A 20,834-nucleotide genomic window follows, 5' to 3' on the forward strand; every position below is an offset into this window, starting at 1 on the left:
TTTTATGCTGTTGCTGTCAGTCTAGATAGCTCGTCTCGGAACTATGCAGGTGTTGAGGAAGCGTTCTTTCTTGCACAGTGTACCTCAGCCGTCTCATTGACTCTGTTGTGTGGAGCATTGGCATACTTTAGACTAATAACCTTACAGTGTGTGTTCTCAAAATTGCAGGCCGCTGCATTTCTAGGAGTTATTTAACTTTTGAAGCTGAGAGGAAAGTCAGAATGGGTAATTTAGGTGCTGGTTATCTTGTTTAACTCGTTTAACTTGTCGCTGCTGCCGTGCCTGGGAATATGAATCGGAATGTAAGATCACACAGCCTTACTCCAGCACACCAAACTTGCCTTGCGGCAAAGAACGTGTCAGAGTGCACTAAATTGCCTCGCCACCCGGCAGACTTCTTCCTCTCTGTCCCTCTGCAGTTGTGTTGTACCCAGAATACCCATGCATGCGTCTGCAACATACAAGAGAGCCCTCTGCCACACCCATATTACTTGGCTCCGGTTCCTTTGATAATGTTCCCTGTCTCCTCGGACTTGTACAAACATGTATGCTGCCCAAGATAAAGGGATATATTGTGCGCCCCAAACTCCAACTCCAAGGTTAAAGGGGCATAGGCAGGAATCTAGCATTGCCACAATTCTGATGCCCAAGAACCAGCTTTATTTGATTCTCTGGACAGCCATTTTGTGCTGCACTAGATGATAACACCATCCCTGGGGAAGATTCTCTTCTTCGCCCTCTGGTTGCACACTACTCTGAAATACGTGTCATATGTGTATTTGTTCTTAGCATGCACTGGCTAATGTACCTTTCCGAAATGTGGCATTGATATCGAGGTGGCAAGGATGACGTTGAATATGTACATTTTGTGTTTACTTTCCTGCAGTTTCAAACATTGGCTGAGCGAGTTGGTCCACCTGACTTGCTGTCGGATATGTGCCAGAGCACTTTCCAGTGCTATTCAGTACCATAACAGGTGAGTCCTGCAGCTGATGTTTAACATTCAGTTGTAATGGTATCAGATTGTCTGCTAGCATTGATCTAGCATACAGCAAAGATTGTGCTACAAACATAGGGTTGGCTACCGTTAAAGGGCATTGCGTTTTCTCAGTGTGTTGGCTCTAGCTTCTTTTACAACCTGTCCACAAAGTTCAGACTGAAGACCTATTTCAATAATCGTCAAAATTAAATATATACACATATATGTATTGGGCACTTTGTAATTTCTTGCAGGCTGCTAATCAATTACATCTATTTACAGGATATGTAGCCCACTATGGTGGTCTTGTGATAATTGAAATCATTTGTCCCCAGTTTCTGTAAGACCTCATTTCAATGAGGCATTTTTTGGTGGCATTAATGTTGAAATACCTGTAGAATGTAAGAAACGGGTGTACAGTTTGTCTTTAAATCATGGTCTTCAGGAAGAGGGAGAACCTGTTTAACTTGCAGAGTCCAGTGGGCAGAGTTCCTTAGAATGTTGATAGACCTCACAGCCTAAAGGCGGCCGTGTGTGCGTTTTCAGTTGGGATTGACTGTATTGGAGCAGAACATGCTCATGCACTCTGCCGCTCTTACTGAAACCATCAAAACCATCTGAGCAGGAGTCTTGGACAACCTGCTCTGTAAGCAGTCTCAGCTTAGCCGAACCAGTGAGGAACCAGGGGGTGGAGGTGCAAGGGTTGGTGTCTGGTTCCCACTTGTATGTCAGGAGGTGCTCAGGAAGCTGCGATGCCAGTAGTTTTCTAAGTCCAGTAGAAGCAAGCTTTAATGGCTGAGTAGGTTTCTAGTAGGTCAATACATGATGCATAGCCCACCTGGCCTGTGGCATGTGGGAAGGTGTAGGTGGCATTTTTGAAGCAAGTTGTTTTACCATGTTTACATGACCTGTAATGTATTGTAATGACCTGCTTAACACATGAGATCAAAATGGATTTGAACGCCTTTATTTGAAAACCGGTGTGGTGGGGTAAACATCTATGCAGCCTTGGTGTTCCACTAAATCTCAAATGGAATAATTGTTTTAAAAGTATTAGGATGGATTCATTGACCCGTGGGGGGATCTTGAGAGTAAGTGTGACAGTGCCTGGGACTGGTCCCTGACAACAGGGAGCAGGGACCCCTCCTGACATAGGGAAGGGGACCTACTAAGGTGAAAGCCAGAGCCACCCTCGTCATGGAGGTGGAGAAACGGATTTGTGGGGGAACACCAGTCCCTAAAAGCCCCTCACATGCCTAGAATTTTAATGTGGGACCACCCTCTGTCACACAAGGCCTCCCTCTAGTGTCTCTGCCCAGAGTTATCTTGTCTTTTTTCAGGACAGCAAATCCCAGAATGCATCTGGGCACAACGAAGAAAACCCAGATGAGATGCAGGGGATACCTAAAACCTGACCTAACCCAGATGGTTCCCAGGCGAATTGTGGCTCCACAGAAAATATAGTGAGTGAGAAGGGATTGCAGGGAGGAGCAGGTGGGATGCAGAAAACCTCCACCAAACCGAATAGGAGGGAAAACATCCTAGCACATGAAGAAAACCACAAGGAAAACTAACAGCCTGAGCACATGGCTGCTATTTTGCAAATGGAAATTAAGAGGGTGATGCTAAGAGGATTATTTTAAAGCTCTCTGTCTGTGTAACCCCGCCACAGATAGGCCCATGGATCAGGTGAGTGCTGGAACCAATGGAAGCAGAGAATTGATCCAGGAAGCAAACAGCATAAAACGAGTGAATGAGAAACTGTGTTGGTTGTAGGGGTGAGGCCAGGAGGCGTTTTGGTGGACTGAGAGGCTAGGCTGACGGAGACGGACGGACGGATGGTGAAGTGAAGTGAAGAGTTGGTGCAGCATGTAGGTGAGGTACTGATTGTGAGAGTGTGTTGGGCCTGTTGAGCGTGGGAGGGAGGGAGGGATAGAGGGAGAGGGAGGGAGGGAGAGGGAGGGAGGGAGGGAGGGGGAGGGAGAGAAGGAGAGAGAGAAGGAGAGAGAGAAGGGCACACCATATGCAGTCATCCTCTATTATACCGGGCCTCTTGCTCTAATGTGTTGCAGAAAAATAGTTTGCAGTCTATTAAAATGAATTTAAAAGCGATTTGTGCTTGAAGTTATTTGTCACATGCATATTCTTCCTCATGTGTTAAACTCTAGAAGTGCACAAAATGAACACTATTACAAAGAGTTATTCATCAATTAATGGGTGTAAATTGAAAACACTTTTCTACAAGAAAGGAATTTGAAAAGGTTGTCATGGCTCGAAGTGCTGCAGTGGCAGCTTGCATTCTGCTCTGCTCTATACTGGCTCCAGCAGCAGGTTCTGTGAAATCACAACTGAGGCGTAGTTACAGAGTACAGAGCCGCAGTGATGTCCTAGCTAGCCTGTAATAAGAACATGATTTACAGAACCTTTATACAGATGCTGCGGGCTGCCATCAACTATGCCCATTCTAATACCGGTTTTAGTACAGCCAAATGCTCAATGCTGATCCAATCTAGCTCCAGCCATATTGCCGAATTAGGTGTACTCGTTGACAGGCCTAATAACTTCAAAACAGATTTTCCAACCAGGCCAATGCTTGGTCTTGTAATGACCCCAGATGTCTGCCCCATACAATGACGCTTAGTCTTAAGTTGCACTAATTGCATTATTACCACAGTGATTGGCACATGTCCTCCCTGAACAGGTATTGTGGGTTAAGATCAGGGTGCTCTTTTCTACTTGCCCTAGACCATGATCCATTTTTACTGAATTGTAACTTTAAGGACTTCTCCAGGTAACCTTGTAATTTATCTCTAATCCCTTTGTCTTGGCAAGTGACTCAAAGCTTGCAAATTGTTTATGCTGCTACGACCTTCAAAATAAGGGCTGCATCATCCAATAAAGTAGAATGCTGATACTCACACCCTTAGCTTAATGGAGCATAACCTTTCAGGGAGAGCAATTCTTTCATCATACTACTGACTTATAAAAACGGAACGGCACCAACATACATCCCTGTCTTACTTCGTCGTACTCCCTTTCCTACTTTGAACAGGGCTGTTCCTTCTTCTCCCACCCCCTTATCACTGATGCCCTGTCAGCAACCATGGAATGTCTTACCTTGTTATGAAAAGCACTCTTCAGGTAAATAGATGCTAGATAAAGTTTCTCTTTTGACAATTGTCTGGAAAAGCACATTTATTCCAAATGATTCGTCAATGTTACTTAAACCTTTCCTAAAACCCGCCTGCTGATGGGCAGTTGTTTTTTTCTGCCATCCAGATTTCTGTCCTCTCTAAAATAGCTCAGCTGCAAATTTTGCCTGCAATGTCAAAAAAAGAGAAATTGGTTTACGTTGTGCGTCACAGTTGGAAGGTTTTAGCTTCCAGATTTGACAAATATTAAGCTTTATGGTTCAAATCGGGCATAATACTTGCGATGTTATTGTTTAGTACACGCCAAGAAATATTACATTTCCGAAAATGTGGAAACTTACGTTAGATGTACATTTTTACAGTAACATGTGGCAATTGTAATACAATGTACATGCACAAGATCACGACATGGATTCTTTGGCCCATTCACAACCATTGCTTGCTATTGCGATGTTACGGAGTGACGTGGCTATGCAATGTGATGTATGCTAACCTTCTTAACAATCTATTAGAAAAGTAGAAAAGAGTCTGAGTCAAAAGACCCCAATACAGCTCTGGAGACAGTAGTGCTCTCATTTAATAGCCAGGGTCCCTCACAAATATTTCATCTGTGCATTAACATCCCACAGGGATCTGAACGTCCCATGATGCATCTGTAGGTGCTACGTGCATAGTCAAAGTTGAGAGATCTAATGGTAGACCCTCAAGACTGTGGGTACTTTGTTATGGACTTTCTTTCTCAGTATTCTGCCATTTTCAATTTAGAAGATGAAGCCAAAAACCGTGCTGACAAACGTATACAACGAACTGCTTTTTTTAACCTTCTCTTTCCTTATTTTGCTGTTGTCTGTTTCTCCTTTTCTCAGTTAATGAAAGTGCTTAAGATGCCTCCAGTGTATCTTGCAAACGTATGACACTAGTATACTTAATACAGTGGTCGAAGTGGGCGGCGGCGGTGCTCCTCTACTTCTTTTAATTAAATTTTACAGTTCCTATACTTTTATTTTATAAAGAAACCGTCCCGGAATGGTTTCGTTTTAAAATAAAAGTGTAGGAAGAAGTTGAAACTTTCACTTTCAGTGCACTGCACTGAGAGTTCCCCTAAACAGCAGGCACATGTGTTTTGGGGTTTGTATTGTGTGTGGCGATGGGGTTTGTTGGGATCGGTGCAGGCCAGTAGGGTATAGTTCCACTACTTCTTGTCGTACACTTCGAACACTGACTTCATATATTGTACATGGTAAGTAGTGTACCATCAACTAGACCCATGTGAGGAAGGGGTCGTCCATCTAGTTACGCTCTTATTCTGAGCATTCCGACAGTTATAGTTTTGCTTTTCTCATTATAAATGCCAGCTACAAATTCCAGACATTCTGTTATTGTTAGATTCTTTGCATTTCAAATTTTTCCTAGTTTAGTTTGACCACATGAGTGCATATGTCAATTATCGGGTAATTCAAGATGTAACTTGAGCAATATCACCAAACAAAATGCACATTTTCAAATGAAAATCAATAAGGTTTCCAATTAGGTTTGCTTGTTCAGCACTGTTGGCAATTAAGTCCACTCTGCAAAGAAAGTGCAACTCACATGCGTCTTCCCCTCGGGTAATCCTCTCCCATGGCAGAAGGTGAGGAGTGCAGCAATCCTCAAAGCGTGGTAAAGGCTCGTCCTTTTGCCAATGTATTTGACCGGAAGACTTTAAGTAGCTTTTCTACACATGTGGAAGCTGTTCGGTTATGAATGCATTCTGTGCCAGGTTTGGCTTCTTATTGACTACGGAAAGGTTCATTATATGAGGAAGTGGTTGAGGAAATATTTGAAGATGCACAGGAAGTTCTGTGTTCTTATTACACTGATGGTTACATCTCTAATCTGCCTGCTCTATTTTTACACAATGTGTGTACTTTGTATTAAAAACGAACAACCTATATTTGGAAAGCAAAGCTAACGCACCCTTGCCGTGTACTTATGTCCATTGGTTCTGCAACACCATAACTCCTCCCTAGATTCCACTCAGAATTTGCTATTAGTTTATGAATGGAAATTGTTTGTGATGATCACTTCCTTTTCAGTGATGTTCAAAATCAGAAGCTGGCATGTTGACATAACTTACAGGGCAATGTTTTTCTTGACCAACTGGTTGAAATTCAGTCGTCTTTACGCCAACGAAAGAAACACTGAATAGGTCAACAGAGCATGCTTGTAATTTGTTGGCAAGATTCTGTGCAGAAGAAAGGTAATTGTGGAACAAAATGTTAAATCACAGTGGGCAAAGCAAGCCTTTGAATGAAAATATGTGACGAGAATGCAAAACATCCTGCACTCTATGCAAGAAGATTGACACCATGGGTATCCAATGGGGAAAGCTCAACATATGTCGGAAAGTGACATGTAAGGGATCCTAACAAATCAGCATCCAAGGACTGTTTGCGAGGGAGTGCATATAAAGCTCAAGTCTGTATCCATCAATAACAGTTTCTACTTCCTATACCTTTTGGTTCTTCCTCCTGATGCTTCACGCGCCACTTATGACTAACAAGCTAAAAATATAAATGATATTGGATCCAAGTAGAAGGCAGCTGGGATTAGCTTGGAGCAAATTATTGCATTTGATAGCTAGGATAAATGGCATGCTGGGTAATAATTCCAGTCCTGTTGCCAGGCTGTTCACAATGAATATGACACATGCTTAAATATTAGTGTTCAGTGAACTGTATTTGCATATTTGGAGGTAATGCTTAAACATACTGCACTGTTCAGTGGATTGACGAGCCCAGTCTTTGGTTGCATACATGCGTTTATTATTCTGACACAAGACCAAGTACCTCTGAAATTGGCAACAGATACTGTACTGGAGGGAACTATCCTGTTAACATAGTTTAGTTTATTTATAGAGCGCACCGAGCCCTTGGGCAACTGGGCGCTAGGCTTGAATGTTACAAATGCAGACAGTTATAAGGTACACTCAGATTAAGGAAAATACAATAAAGGAGCAGGACATTTACCATATACATATAATATACAAAGAAGTTCAGTGTGTGGCCAGTGGCAAGCAATATATAATATACAGAGAGATTTCAGTAAGTAGATGCATTAATGATGTGAATATCTGGATCAGGGAGGGCTTCAGGCTATTAGGTGGCTATCTTGCTCGTAAAGCCAGGCTTTGTTTTTTATATCTGAATGCATGAGCGGATGGTTCTTCCCTGATGGAGAGGGGGAGAGCGTTGCATTTTCTAGCAGCTAGGACCGGGAAGCTTGCCCCACCTGCACGTTGCTGCCTGAATCTGGGTATAATGACACTGTGCCTCATAGTGGATCTAACGGGTCTTGAAGATGTGTGGCGAGAGACAGTGTTGGACAGGTAGATGGGTGCTTGATTGGATAGGCACTTAAGAGTGAGAGACAGGGTTTTCTAGGCTATTCTCTGGTTAATCTTGAGCCATTTTAGCGAGGAAGAAGCCAAGTATGTTGCATAAAGATAAGATCATATAAACAAGCCAAAGGAAACCAGGAATTGCAGGAGCAAAAAGGTATAAAGCATGTAACCTCGTCATACCAATTGTGCTTTAAGAAATGCATTAATCCTAGTGGTGTTATGGAAAATGTGGGTTGATATGCTACATCTGCAATGATGGGTCAGAGATTAATATCTAAACACGAGGTTAGCAATTTTGCTGAAAGTTACCTTTTAAATTTGAAATGAATATCCACTTTAGGCAAATCTACCACCAGACTAAGGACTTCGAAACGTACATTCTTGGAGACGGTCAGCACATCACCCCTCCACATTAGTCATCGTTGTGCCAGAAATGACACTCAGGGTCAAGGCTTTTATTATCAAGATTCTAAAGACTACAATGCCCTTTGCTCACCAGATAAGCAATCAAAGCATGCAGATAAGCCCTGCAAGACTCTCGTAAACTTTGCTCACTGTCTTGTAAATGAAAGAATATTAACCATGACAATATGCTAACACTACATCAATGTCACTGGGGTTCTACATAACCATAAAGGACAGCACTGCTCAAAGTAAAGCCATACTCCTTATTCAAAATTTAAATGATGTATTGATCAATTAAAACCACTGGGCAAAAATGTTCGTCTTCATTCTGCTACATCCATTGTTTATTTTGGCAAGAATGAACAAGTACAGTTCACAACCACACGTTGAATCAACACGGTCGTAATAAATAGAAGAAATTAAACTTTTCCTTCCATAAAGTAGTGTGAAGAAAAGTGGACCAATGCCCATGTAAGAGTGCTCTGTTTTGAAATAAGGGAGTTAGGAGTGCTTCCCGCTCCTATGCAGCTGCTTCTTGGGAGCAGTATATTTCTCTGTACATCTCTTCTTATATACCCCCATCTCTGCTTCCCACAGCAGGATGAAGAACAGAGCAGAATGAAACTGCTGCTAAGTCCTACCAGGTGGGTGTGGCACTGCAGCTTCTCAGATATCAGTCCTCTCCTGATGCACCGTCAAAGAAAGCTGCTGTTGTGCACCTCATTTACCATAAGGTCCAGGAGACAGCGGATGCACTGCATAAATAGCACACACTTTCACAGTCCATAAAAGCTGGGTGAGCATGGCCAGAAGCCTCAAACTCTGCCAACTCTATGCCCAAGCTCCTTAGCACTGGCGCTGTAAACACATTGAATTCCTTGGTCCCGCTCAAGACTGTTGGAAATGAAGAAAGGTACACAATGCCCCTCAACATACTGGCAAATATAGCTTTTTTTGCACTGGCAATTATTTTCATCGTGGATGAATACAATCAAATATCTTCAACATCTTCAACCCGTGTAGACGGTATACAAAATATCTGCTGTATATCGGCACTTGAACTGCACTCTACATGCAACCACTAATCTATAAAATGTACTTGTCAATAGTAAGTATATTGCTGGACACAGATGGGTCCATTCAATGAGGCAAAAAGACCTGCATGCCTGATTGTTTTTGGACAAGCCTTACTTGCATCATCTAGCAATTCAACTGTCTAGGTTAAAGTATAGTTCAAGGCAAATACACAATTCTGTTTATCTACATAGTAAGATCAGTAGTACAGTACAACGGATGACAAATGTAACAAAACATCCCTTCTAAAAAAAAGAAAATGTCCAAATGTACACTCAACCTTCTGGCAACAATTGAGACCTACCCAGAACGTAGATTAAATCATTGAAAATGACGTTAACCACAGTGATTACTGTTTCACGACACATAACAGGGACTTGGTTTCTATCGAGGCTAACCTTATAATGGTTATGTGGGTTTTGATCTGCCAAGGCAATTTGAGACCTTTTCTAAGAATACATCTATGGATTGATGGTTGAAGCATTTACTTTTAGGTTCTAGCATTTATGCCTCTCTTCGTGGAGACTGATCACATGGATCATCCACTTTTCCCTGCCCTCTGAACATTTGGGCCATCCACTTCCCCTCCCACCTTTTCTTCGATACTTGACCCAGGTTTGCTGACTGGGTTGAGCAAACAAACCTTAGGTTATTTGGTCTTCTGACTTCATATTACTTACACAGGACTGACTCCTGTGTAAGCAAGACAAGGCCTGAATACAGTAATCAAATGCCCATTGACCACAGGCACACCCATTTTATAGTATGAATCGAGACCCCTTAATATCCTTTTTGGGACTCCTGCCCTTTCTCCATGGCCCAGGGTCCCTCCCCATAGAGGAACAGCCTCATTTTTGTGGACTGAAGATTGCCAAAGATGTATGCTATAATAGGTTGGGTGTGGTGGGTTACGTTGTTGGTGGAATGGGTGATATGGGAGCCTACCTTATGAAACACTGACAACAGTGTAACGGTTATCTGTTAGTTGTGGGAATATGGTGCTCAGCTAAGGGTGTCTTTGTAGCTCAATAAACAGGTCATTGCTGTTCCTTCCGTGTTCTTGCGGGTGCGATATGGCAGAGAATCTACAGTCAAGGGCACACTTTACCCATTGGTTGCTGAACTTGTGTCCACAAGTTTGTGCAAGACTGTTGTCCAGGTGCGACTAAAACTGCAGGTAAGCTTTTGTGCTACTGTGCACCTGAAGACCATTTGTGGTCGTCTCAAAGTGGTGAATTGGACTTAATCTGTCCCTTGCAGGCAGTTACTACAATTAATCACTTCGTAAGGGAGTATTTTATTTCTGCATTGTCACTAACACCCCCCAGTGGTCACGTGAAGCTTAAAGAACACCTTTGTATTTGTATTTTACATTTGTATCGCACGCATGACGGACCAAACCGTGTAGCAGCGCAGTTGGAACAACAGATTCATGTAAAGCAGAGTTAAGCCCAAGAAGGGATGCAAACAGAAATACAGCCATGAGATAACCCTATCTAAACAAAAACGTCTTCAAAGCCCTACGAAATTGATACAGTGATTAGAGGGTCCTGATTTCTATCGGAATAGTTCCACAATTCTGGACCAAAGACTGCAAATCTTCGGTCTCCCCTTGTTGTATAAACTGAATGGGGAATAGACAAAAGATGACAGTCTCAGGATCGTAGACATCTGGAAGGTTGGTAGGATTGCATTTTTTCCCTCGGGTATGCTGGAGTGAGTCCATTCAGGCATTTAAAGAAAAGGCAGGCTACTTTAAATCTGAAGCGATCATCCAATGCTAGCCAGTGCAGGGCATGACGAAAGGGTGAGACATGGGCAGTTTTGCCCAACTTGAAGATCATTGTAATTGCTGCATTCTGGGATTTTTGAAGTCTCTGGACTTGTTTAGACGGAATACTGATCAGCTGGCTATTACAGTAGTTCAGATGTGCATTCGTTAGGGCACCCACCTCAGAGGCATTTTGGGAATATAGAGAATTACCTGCCGTAAGAGTCTCAAAGCATAGTGCACTGCCTGAACCTTGGCTCCAACCTGACCTTTGCTACTAAGATCATCCTGCCAAACACAACCCAAGTTCTTAATCTTAGAAACAAAATTTAAATTGGTTCCTAGGAGGGTCGGAATAGGCAGTTTAGTGGCAGCATTAAGTAGGTGTCTTGGGGCAAAGAAAATAAGTTCAGTTTTGGTTGCATTTAATTGAAGTTGATTATTAGACATCCAGTGACTGACATCCAAGCACTGCCCAAGTCTACTGAATGCTTTGTCAAACTTGACGATCCTGATGAAGAGTTGTGTCATCCGCATAGCAATGGAAACTCATCCCATGTTGTCTTAAAATCTCCATCAGTCGGCAAAAATATAGGTTGAAAAAAGCAAAGGTGAGAGTGATGATCCCTGTGGGACTCTACACTTCAACTTAATGGAGTCCAGAGAAACTCATACAATCTCACCTACTGTTGCCGTCTGTCAAGAATATTCTGAACCAACCAATTGCTTGGTCAGAAACCCTTCCTACCCCTTACAGTCAATCTAAGAGGATGTGATGGTTCACCGTATCAAGGGCTACAGATGGGTCCAGCATCACCAAAAGGGAAAGCTCACATTGATCCGTGGCTTCCAATAAATCATCCTTGACGGATACAAGGGAAGTCTCGGTTCCAAATCTCGGTTTGAAACCTGATTGGAAAGTATCCCCCTTTCAAACATTTTTGCAGACCAAGGGAGACCTGCAATGGGTCGATAGTTCTGCGGGATCTCCGGATACAAGTTTTTTTTTTTTTAATAAAGGTGTAATTATACAGTATTTTAGATTTTGAGGAACTTTCCCCTGCATCAGGGATTTATTGATAAACCTAGTCACAAAATGAGTTAATTCAAACGACAGGCATTTTGCTGCATAAGCAGGAAGAGAAAATGGGAATCATTGGTAGGTTTGAGCGCCTCAATCTGTAGGTGTACCTCGTTTTCGGATGCTTGATGAGTCAAAAGTGGGTGATGGGCTCTGCATTAGTTTCACTGAAGGCTGGACAGTTGTCAATGCAGGTAAAATTGGAGCTGGAACCTGAATTTTAGTTGCAATGTCAGCTTTAATAAATTCATTTTTATCAATAAAAAAAAGAATTTAAAAGATTGGCCTGCACAGAGGAAGATTCAATTGAAGTGACTTTACAACTAGGTTGGCAGAATTTAGAGACCATGGAGAAGAGCTCTCTGGGTAAGTTATTTGCGGCGACCTTTACCTTTTTACAAAGAAAATATTTCTTTGCTTGAAAAATGGCCTGCTTGTAGCAAGTCAAAGCCCTCTTTGCCTTACTTGCTCCAAAGTTTTTTTCTCCTGCCACTTTCGACCTGTCAAGCTCAGCAGCTTACGCAGGCGGATTAGATGCTGCACAAACCAGGCTTTAGAAGTCCTATTCTTAGATTTTAAAGGGGCCACCTTGGAGCAAATGGCATCCAGGATCAATGCTCCTACCGCAAGGAACTCTTCATTCGTAAGCAGAGGGTCAATGGAAGCAAGTGCCTCCTTGACTTCTGCACAAGTGATCCTGTCCAGATCTTTGATTTTCCGTGGGAAAACGGCCGGTCTATCCTCAACACTGGCCTTATCCCTCTTAGGCAAAGTCAAAGAGAGAAACTGTATAAAATGATCAGACCAATAAATTGTTGCGAGTGTCGAAGTATTTTAGTGCCGCTTTTTGCGCTGGGTGTCCAGTAGACCACATTCAGCAGAACCACGCTAGCTAGAACAGAGCGTATTCTGAACCAGTGTGCAATGCAGTGTCCTCAAGAGGTACGTTTAAGTAGCCAGTTCAGGTTGCGAGCCATCTATGCAGCAGCATCCAAGAATTAGCATGAGCTGGAGCACTGCATGATACAGCAACGCCAAGAGGCATGAACTCATTAATCTATACTAGAAGTCTGCCAGCGCCCCAGTTCTCCCTTTCAGCTACTAAACATAACTCATCGATCAACTTAGTCAGTGCAGTTTCCTAGCCCATTAGCTGTTGTAATGATTATATGGTGCTAGTGAACAGATAATTTTTATAGAATTTGGAGAAATGAGACAAAAATTTGAAGTACAGGTCATGGCGAAGGGAATGGCTTCTTTCAAATTCAGAATAGGACCACATTTTTGACATGTTGTGCGACTGAGTCATAGGCCTGACCCTGTCAAGGGAGGCCAAAAACCTCAGAAGGGGTCTGGAGGAGTTAATGGAGACTTCTGTTCCCTGATGTTTTTTCTGTCTCTGACCCGATGTTCACTAGCCTCTGTCCAGGCCAGGGTGCTTTAGTTTTTCAGGTGGTTCCATTGTCGTTGTATTCAGTGAAGCCTAATGTACCAACTCAAGACCCAGTAACTGTAGTTACCTGCAGGCACATTGCTCACACCTCAACATGTACAACAAACAACCTTGATGCCCGGTTCATCGCTAAATTATGCTTAACACCATCTACCCCCATATCTATTTTATATCCTCCTACACTCAGGCTACTGCAACCAACATGCCAATCGGGCAGGAAGGGCAGAAGGCAGAGGGGCAATCATCTACAGGAACGATTGTCCAAACTCCATTATCTCCTCTACCAGAACTAGCTTGAATAAATCACCGACCTGCCGGTCCCCTTTATCTCGTTAGGAATCCATCACTTTCTGGCATCTAAAGACCATCTCACAGGTGTGACTTCAATTGCCGTCATCTTCACCTTACTCTCCTCTACCAAATTAGCCCACAATAATGATGTATTTCTCAGAGATTTTAATGTCCCCACGACTCACACCGACAACCACATTTGAAGTATGCTTTTCGTGTTCACTGGGCCCATTGACCATATGCAAATTGTGCTCTCCCCCCACACACCCACAGCAAAGGCAACACCCAAATATTGTCTTGACTTCATCCTCCCACATCACCTATCACCTTAGCAGACCCTATCCCACTCGACTGGTATGTCCGCATCTAGGTTACTTAAATTGCCGGAGGGAGTTGGAGACAATGCTACATACTTTGGGCCCTACCTTGGAGAGGGACACACTAGAAGACAGTAGGAGTCACCTGGCGATGGAGAATTTGTACTGTGAAGACCTGTTGGGAGTTCAGAAGGTGAGAGCCCTCTTCAAAGATGAGGGGAACGGGTACAGGGACATCCCCTAGACCTGAAGTCCCAATTGTCTCCTCTTTGTACATTTTTCCTTTAACATTTGAAACTTTTACATTGTCACGTGACTCATTGAAAACCTTGTCACCGTTGTTGTGCAACTTCTTTACATGATGCAGTTTGTGGGCACCCAACTTGGTCTGAAAGCCTTGCCAAATCATGGGCAGCAGCAACATCCGAAACGTTTCGAGAAGAAAACAGGATACTTCTTGCTTGCAAGCTTGCTTTTCATCTTAAAGCAAAGTGGCCTTCATTCGCAAAGAGAAACATTCCAACAAATGTGAGGTCTTTGCAAAACGGATGCCTTCAACAATGAATAATAAACACGTTTAAAGCACATTTTCTAACAAAGCAACACTGTTGGACAGCTTCCACCCCGCACGCGTCATTTGGCCCACTGTGCTGCAGTTCCCAATGTATTCATTTTGATAGTACAACAAAAGGGCCTTGTTTGGGTGAGTCCGGAATGTACAGTCAAAACTGGGCTGCCAGATTATTGTGCTATCCTGTAGACCGGGGTTTCGAAGCACTGCATACATCTAAGAGAATAGCACTGACTAGCCTTGAATCTAATGCTTGTTTGGTGAGCACGGGCATGCTTTATCTCTTGTTGCAGACTATTGTTTTATCAAAAGGCCCATGTATTTTTGTTAAGCGTTTTTGCAAGTTTTCTTTTATTTAAAAAAAAAAATGTATTGAAAGCATTACCCACTTCAGTAGGTGTAGCTGGGCCGGTTTCTGTGCACTGATGTGTGTGGTTGGAATTTATAGTGATCAATTTCTTTATTTTCATTGGAAAGATGTTTTTTTGTTGTACCCATGTGTTTAGACAGAGACTGTGACCTTGCATCGAGAGCCATGCACCCACGTGAGTTGTAAATCACTGGTGTGAGTTAGAGAGCAGTGATGTGGGGGAACAATTTGCTACACATAACCCATCACATTTCTATACTAGACAAGGAAAACTTACATCCCGAATTATGCTCCAATCGAACCAAATACTAATGTACCATTCTTGCTGCAAGTGCTCGTTAAGGTCACTGCGCCTCAATTTCCTTGGTGATGTCAGACTGGGTTTCGACATACCAGAAATACTGGACTTGCCTCGATTGATATCATAGATGTTACTTAAAAGTATTGATGATGGAGACTCGATCATTTTTATGTTACTGAGGCGATATGACCCAAGGTGATGACCCGACCCTGCTCGGTCCCTTAACTTGAGCGGCGGTGCCTTTAGCAGCAGGGTCCTCCAACTCTGAGGGTCATATCGCTATTAGCACCCCTGAGTTACCAGGCTTGTGTGCTTATGGTTAAGGAAAACCCTACCTTCACCTGTCCTTTGATGCTGCAGGGGTGGGTTTTCAGTGTTGATTATGGTGACTTAACATTGAAATTGGACTCCTGTATTAGACTCAGTGTTTCAGGACACGAGACAGGTGCGTTTTCCTTTGTTTAAAAGATGTTCTTCTACTCTAGCACCCGCATGTGGTTACTTCTGGGTGCTCATGGAGGTTAGGTGTATCGGGAGGAGGGCGGAGCAAGGGAGGCAAAGGGCTCGGAACGCACAGCTGTGGTGTAGCTCAGATCACTGGCTTATACAAGAGGATAAAGCTCATGTTCTGAGCTCCCAGATTGTCCAGCGCCCCCACCCAGGTTGCTAATAGAGTTGTCATCTGCCTTTTGATTCTTTAGGTTATGATTCCCTTATCAAGCGCATTAAACAAGCGATCCCGATCTCTGACAAATGTGTTCTGTGGCTAGCTTGCTTCATCACCTATCGGACACTATTATGAGTCCACTCTGCCACCATTTCCAAACCATTGTAGGCTCTAAACTAGATTATTGTAATGCCCTATATGCTGCCCCCCCCCAAATAGCTCTTATTCCGTTGCAGGTACTCCAAAATTTAGCGTGGTTACCAATACTCCATGCTACTTCCATATAGCGTCTGCCCGCAGAAAATTACATTGCTTAGCGATTGACAGGATCTCTTTTTAGCTTCTTAGCTGATAACGTATTGAATGAAAACTGCCCTTTCTTTAGTAAAGGCTGCATGAGAAAGTATAACCCTTCCTGTAATCGAAGATTTACAGACTCCTGCGCCTTCAGTATTCCTCGATTTTGACGTGGGACTGTCGGAGGGCGAAGTACTTTCTGTCCGCCGTAACGTATTTGCATAATATTTGGATACATAACCTTTTCTAGAATAAACTAGAGCACTTTTTGAACCAGTAAGAGTGCCTGAGCAATTTTTGTCCATGGTGAGAATATTGTTACTTCTGGTTGATACCACGAGGCATGTTTTATATTTATACACAGGCCGTTGTCCTATAGCTGAGAGAAAACCTGTTTGCAATGACATTTCCTAAAATTCTATTGCTAGTAACTTTTGAAACGATGGACGGATTTGGAGAAAATGTTCCAAGAAGAATGCTTGCCACACCCATCTCTGTCCCAACTGTAACTGTTGTTGAAAATTCTTTAAACGGTCAAAAGCTATTAAGAAAAAAACAAAAATATGGTTTCCGCATACTCATTAATTTTCCTTAGAAAAAAAGGGGCTTCCATTAAACACATGTAGCGCGCAAACTGCTGGACGGATTAGCACTAAATAAGAAACCACTTGGGCGCAAAGTCATGTAGATGTGCCTTTTGTTGGGGTAAAACAGTGCAGTAGTTTATAAATAGTTTGACAGAGAGGGGGGTGGCCCGGTCCCAAAGAACATTTAAATATATACCCCATAGTGCATTGCAGCACTGAGGCTTTTCAGTAATGAATAGTACAGCAGTTGGGGGTGTTTTAGAATACCAACCATCAGTGTCCTGCGCTAGATTAGCAAAGGTGGCAGCTGAACAGCGGAGTGACAAAGTGATAAACCCCCTACTCCGGTAAGTGTAAGTAAGTATATGGGGCTCAGAAAGAACCCTACTCCACATATAGGTCAAGTGCCACAAAATAAAGATAATACAGCAGACTGTTAGATTTTCATAAAATGTATTTTGCAGACAGTTGCCCTATAAAGACACGTGTTTCGGCGAATCACTCGCCTTTTTCAATCAGGGCTAATTGGTGAGAGCTATAATTCACTTGTTCAAATGTGGTGATGAATTTCATGGGATTAATCCCGCCTCACAAGAGGTGGTCTCCTTCACAAGCGTCGGCTAGATTTTTATGAAAATCTAAGTCTGCTGTATTATCTTTATTTTGTGGCGCTTGACCTATATGTGGAGTAGGGTTCTTTCTGAGCCCCGTATACTTATTTTCAGTAATGAACACTTGGCATTTTCTTTTTTCCTCAATACAAGTGATTCTCGCTGTAATTCAGAAGAAAGCAGACAAAAGTGCTCAAAACGACGTTATGAGGGGGGGAAAGGGTTGGTTTCACATTAGGGTAGAGGATGGGAGGGGGAAAGAGGACTACTTACGTATGTATATTTGGAGCGCTTGAGGTGGGCTAGGGTAACAGTTTGTGCAGAATTCATTTGAACACATGGGACTCTCACAGTACCGTTTCAAGATGCACTTGCGAAATAAATGTCACACAAGCGGGAGAGTGAAAGGGGGTTATGGGAGAGCAGCAAGGAGGATTTGCACAAAGATGGGTAATAGTGGACCTACAAAGGAGGAGGGGTGAACATGGAAAATGGCAATGTTGAAGAGGAAGAGTTTTGATTTGTTGGATGTTTTCCCATTTCCGCATTAATGGCCAAAGAATGTATTACCACGGAAATGATTATCGGGAATAATTAGAGCAGTTGGAAGCAGCAGTGTTGGTCTGTCCAGGTGGGAAATTACTGGGGAAACCAAATTAAAGAAAGGGCAAAAGGAGAGCATGGCTCATGGATCAGTGGGATCTGCTTGCTTACTTTGGCTGGGAAATGTGGGCTTCAGTACTTTAATAATTGGTGCTACCAGGACAATGGAAATGGACAAAAGTCCAGGGAAGACATAGCATAAACAAACCGTGAATTTCAGTGAAAAGGGCAGAGTTCAGATGATCTGATTTTTAGCAACAAATGACTCATGAAATTTGTCAGGTGTGGGATGTGACAACCATATTAAATTGGAGTCCCTGCCCATTGCCAGCCCATGATATCGCAACATGGATCAACAACGAGATCGAAAATGACAACATGGCAGACCGTAAGGCCTAGAGGGACTCAGGTTAAGATGGTTGTCACTTCCCCAACCTGTGGAATGCAATCGGTTTAGTTGAAATAATTCAGATTATAGTCATTCTGCCTTAACTAAAGTATTTTCATTGAAACTAATATATGTATTTCTGGGGCTTGTGGATCTCCTTAGAATCACATGCTGTGCATATAGTACGGCATCTAGTGTAAGTCGTAGAGTATTGTATCTTGTTTTCGAAGTTCGAAAATGGGCGTCACTTGGGTGTAACTGTAACACTAGGTTTGCTTCGACCTTCGCATTAGGGACAGTGGGGGTCTCTTTACATTGTACCGATATTAGAGAATGTCTCTTCTCATACTTCCCTTTGTCTGGCTGCCCCTTCAGTTTCTGCTAAACATGGCAAGAACACGGTTTACATTTTGCCCTTCCTGTAACATGAAGTCCTGTTGGAAAGACACTCATAACAAGTGCAATAATTGTCTTCTTCGAGACCATGATGAACGTAGTTGCAAAGCCTGTAAACTCTTGAAGCCCAAGACTCTTAAAGACAGGCGCACTAAGCGGTGGGCGGCCTATGCCATGTTGGGTGTCCTGACCCACGTTTGGACTATTATGCTGCAACATTTGGTGCTGTGGGTTTAGGAAATCCAAGAGGGCGGAAAAGACCACATTTTGCGCCAGAATCCTAGAGAACCGTGCAGTTTTGCGCACAACAAAGTGGTCCCCTGACCTGCCACCCACCAGTGCAAGCATGATGGGCCCGGGGTGCCATGAGTGAAAGGTGTGCCAAAGGAAAAACAGCAGTGCCGGTTGGCTAAAAAAGCGCTTTAAAATCATCTTTGTTTCCCTGAATGCAAGCTCAAAATACCTATTTTAAACATCACAAGATATTCAAAAATCTCAATGAACACCAGCAGACATTGGCAGAATGTATTCTTGCGTGCATACTAAATCTGGAAAGAGAAAGAGCCCAAAACCATGTTCATAACAAAACTGGCTGAGCTGTGGATATCATCAGCTTAACTGAAATTGAATTTAAAACCACTAAAATCGAAATGTTTAAATTAAATGAATGACCTACTTTTGAGTGTCACATAGTTTGCAACTGTTAAATGTCATAGTTCTGAACTTACTTAGAATTGGCATTATAGCAGCATGTGTGAAAATTGTAAGTTTGATTTGAATGAAGAAAAACTGGGAACAAAAGTGACATTTAGCTGACGCCTGGATTAATGAAACTGGATTCTGCCTGACAACTACCCCCGACAGGAGAGGGAATTCAGCAGCTGGCCTGGCTGCATCCTGCTGCCCCTGCCAAAAGGAGATGACATCTCTCTGATTGAATTAGGGGAGTGGCACCTGGGTACTACAGGAAACTAAACAAACCACTGTCCCTGGCTCAGGCAAATGCAAATGCTATATTGGGGGGGGGTCGTAAAATAGCTTCCTCTTGGGAGAAACTGGGAGGGGCAGTGCCTGAGAGAGCAAGCTGAGCTTGGGGGAAGTGGATAAACCAGAAATTCCACCATGTGCTTTGGGAAACCATACCCCTTTGGGGCCAGAGCATAATTTTAAAAAGATGGATAATTCATAGTGCAGACTTGTAAAAATTATAAATAACATCATTCTTGTGATTTTTCTGTGCACATTTTAAGAGGTGTTAGGACCCTGTGGTATGTTCTTGGGGATAGTAGCGGAAAAAAGGTTGTTACTCCAAATGTATGCATGTTAAAAATCTGACACTTTATCATCTGAAACCCATATCCCTGGTGCACATTTGTGTAAAATCTGGAAAGGTTTAGAGGTCGTGATCTGAATGAAAAGGGCAGAATTCTGTCATCAGTGGACACAACATCTTACAAAGACAGGGATCGGATGGTTTGGTGCTACAGAAAATGTTAACTTGACATATAATATTAGAAAAATGGTACATAGATAAATATGTAGTTGGATCAGAAATAGTGTGCAATTTGACAAGGGGACGATCCTCTGACCATAAACCTATCTCATCACTCTGACTCACAACCCAGTTCCCCCAATCAAGGAAGAGAGGAGGAACTGGCCAATGGTAAGTTGAGAGGGTTGGGCATGCAGAATGAGCCGACCCACCCACTTTCTAAACACACAAAAAGAGCCACTGGAACCCAGTTAGGGAGATTCACTTTCCACTTTCTTGCGGGACGCTTTGCCGGGAGACTCCAGACTTCAAATCCAGAACTCCAGGGACCCAGAACTTTACTTCAGAACTTGTAGCAGAGAGGCTAAACCCACAAGCTGAGTTCTCTTCAGCAGGCCTCAAAAATAATTTGCAAACTATTCAACCACCGGGCTGTGCGGTTTGCTGCTTGCTAAGAATCCACTTGATCCAGACCCGTAGAACCATAGACCGCTGTATCCGGAACCGCTAGCAGAACCAGAGACCCAGAGACCAGATCGCTATGAAGAACCGCTAGCAGAAGTCCAGCCAATCCTGACCCGATCGGTGACGAAGTCGCATTCCTGTCCAAAATCTAGTATGAGTACCCAGCTAGCACTGTGCCAAA

General features: G+C 43.0%; 1 protein-coding gene across 2 annotated transcripts in view; it reads left to right on the top strand.

The window, feature by feature from the left end:
- GPAT3 (glycerol-3-phosphate acyltransferase 3) overlaps positions 1-20,834 on the top strand; it is a 556,310-nt gene that overhangs the window by 331,454 nt on the left and 204,022 nt on the right. Inside the window, exon 5 of one of the 2 annotated variants that reach the window (XM_069630394.1) lies at positions 887-976. The exons of the other annotated variant lie outside the window; for it this stretch is intronic. Within the exon in view, the coding sequence (XP_069486495.1) occupies positions 887-976 (90 nt within the window). The remainder of the gene's footprint in view (positions 1-886; positions 977-20,834) is intronic. 2 annotated transcript variants of the gene reach the window in all.

Source organism: Ambystoma mexicanum, chromosome 6q (assembly GCF_040938575.1).
Source record: "Ambystoma mexicanum isolate Mex_15411 chromosome 6q, UKY_AmexF1_1, whole genome shotgun sequence".
Lineage (NCBI taxonomy): Eukaryota > Metazoa > Chordata > Amphibia > Caudata > Ambystomatidae > Ambystoma > Ambystoma mexicanum.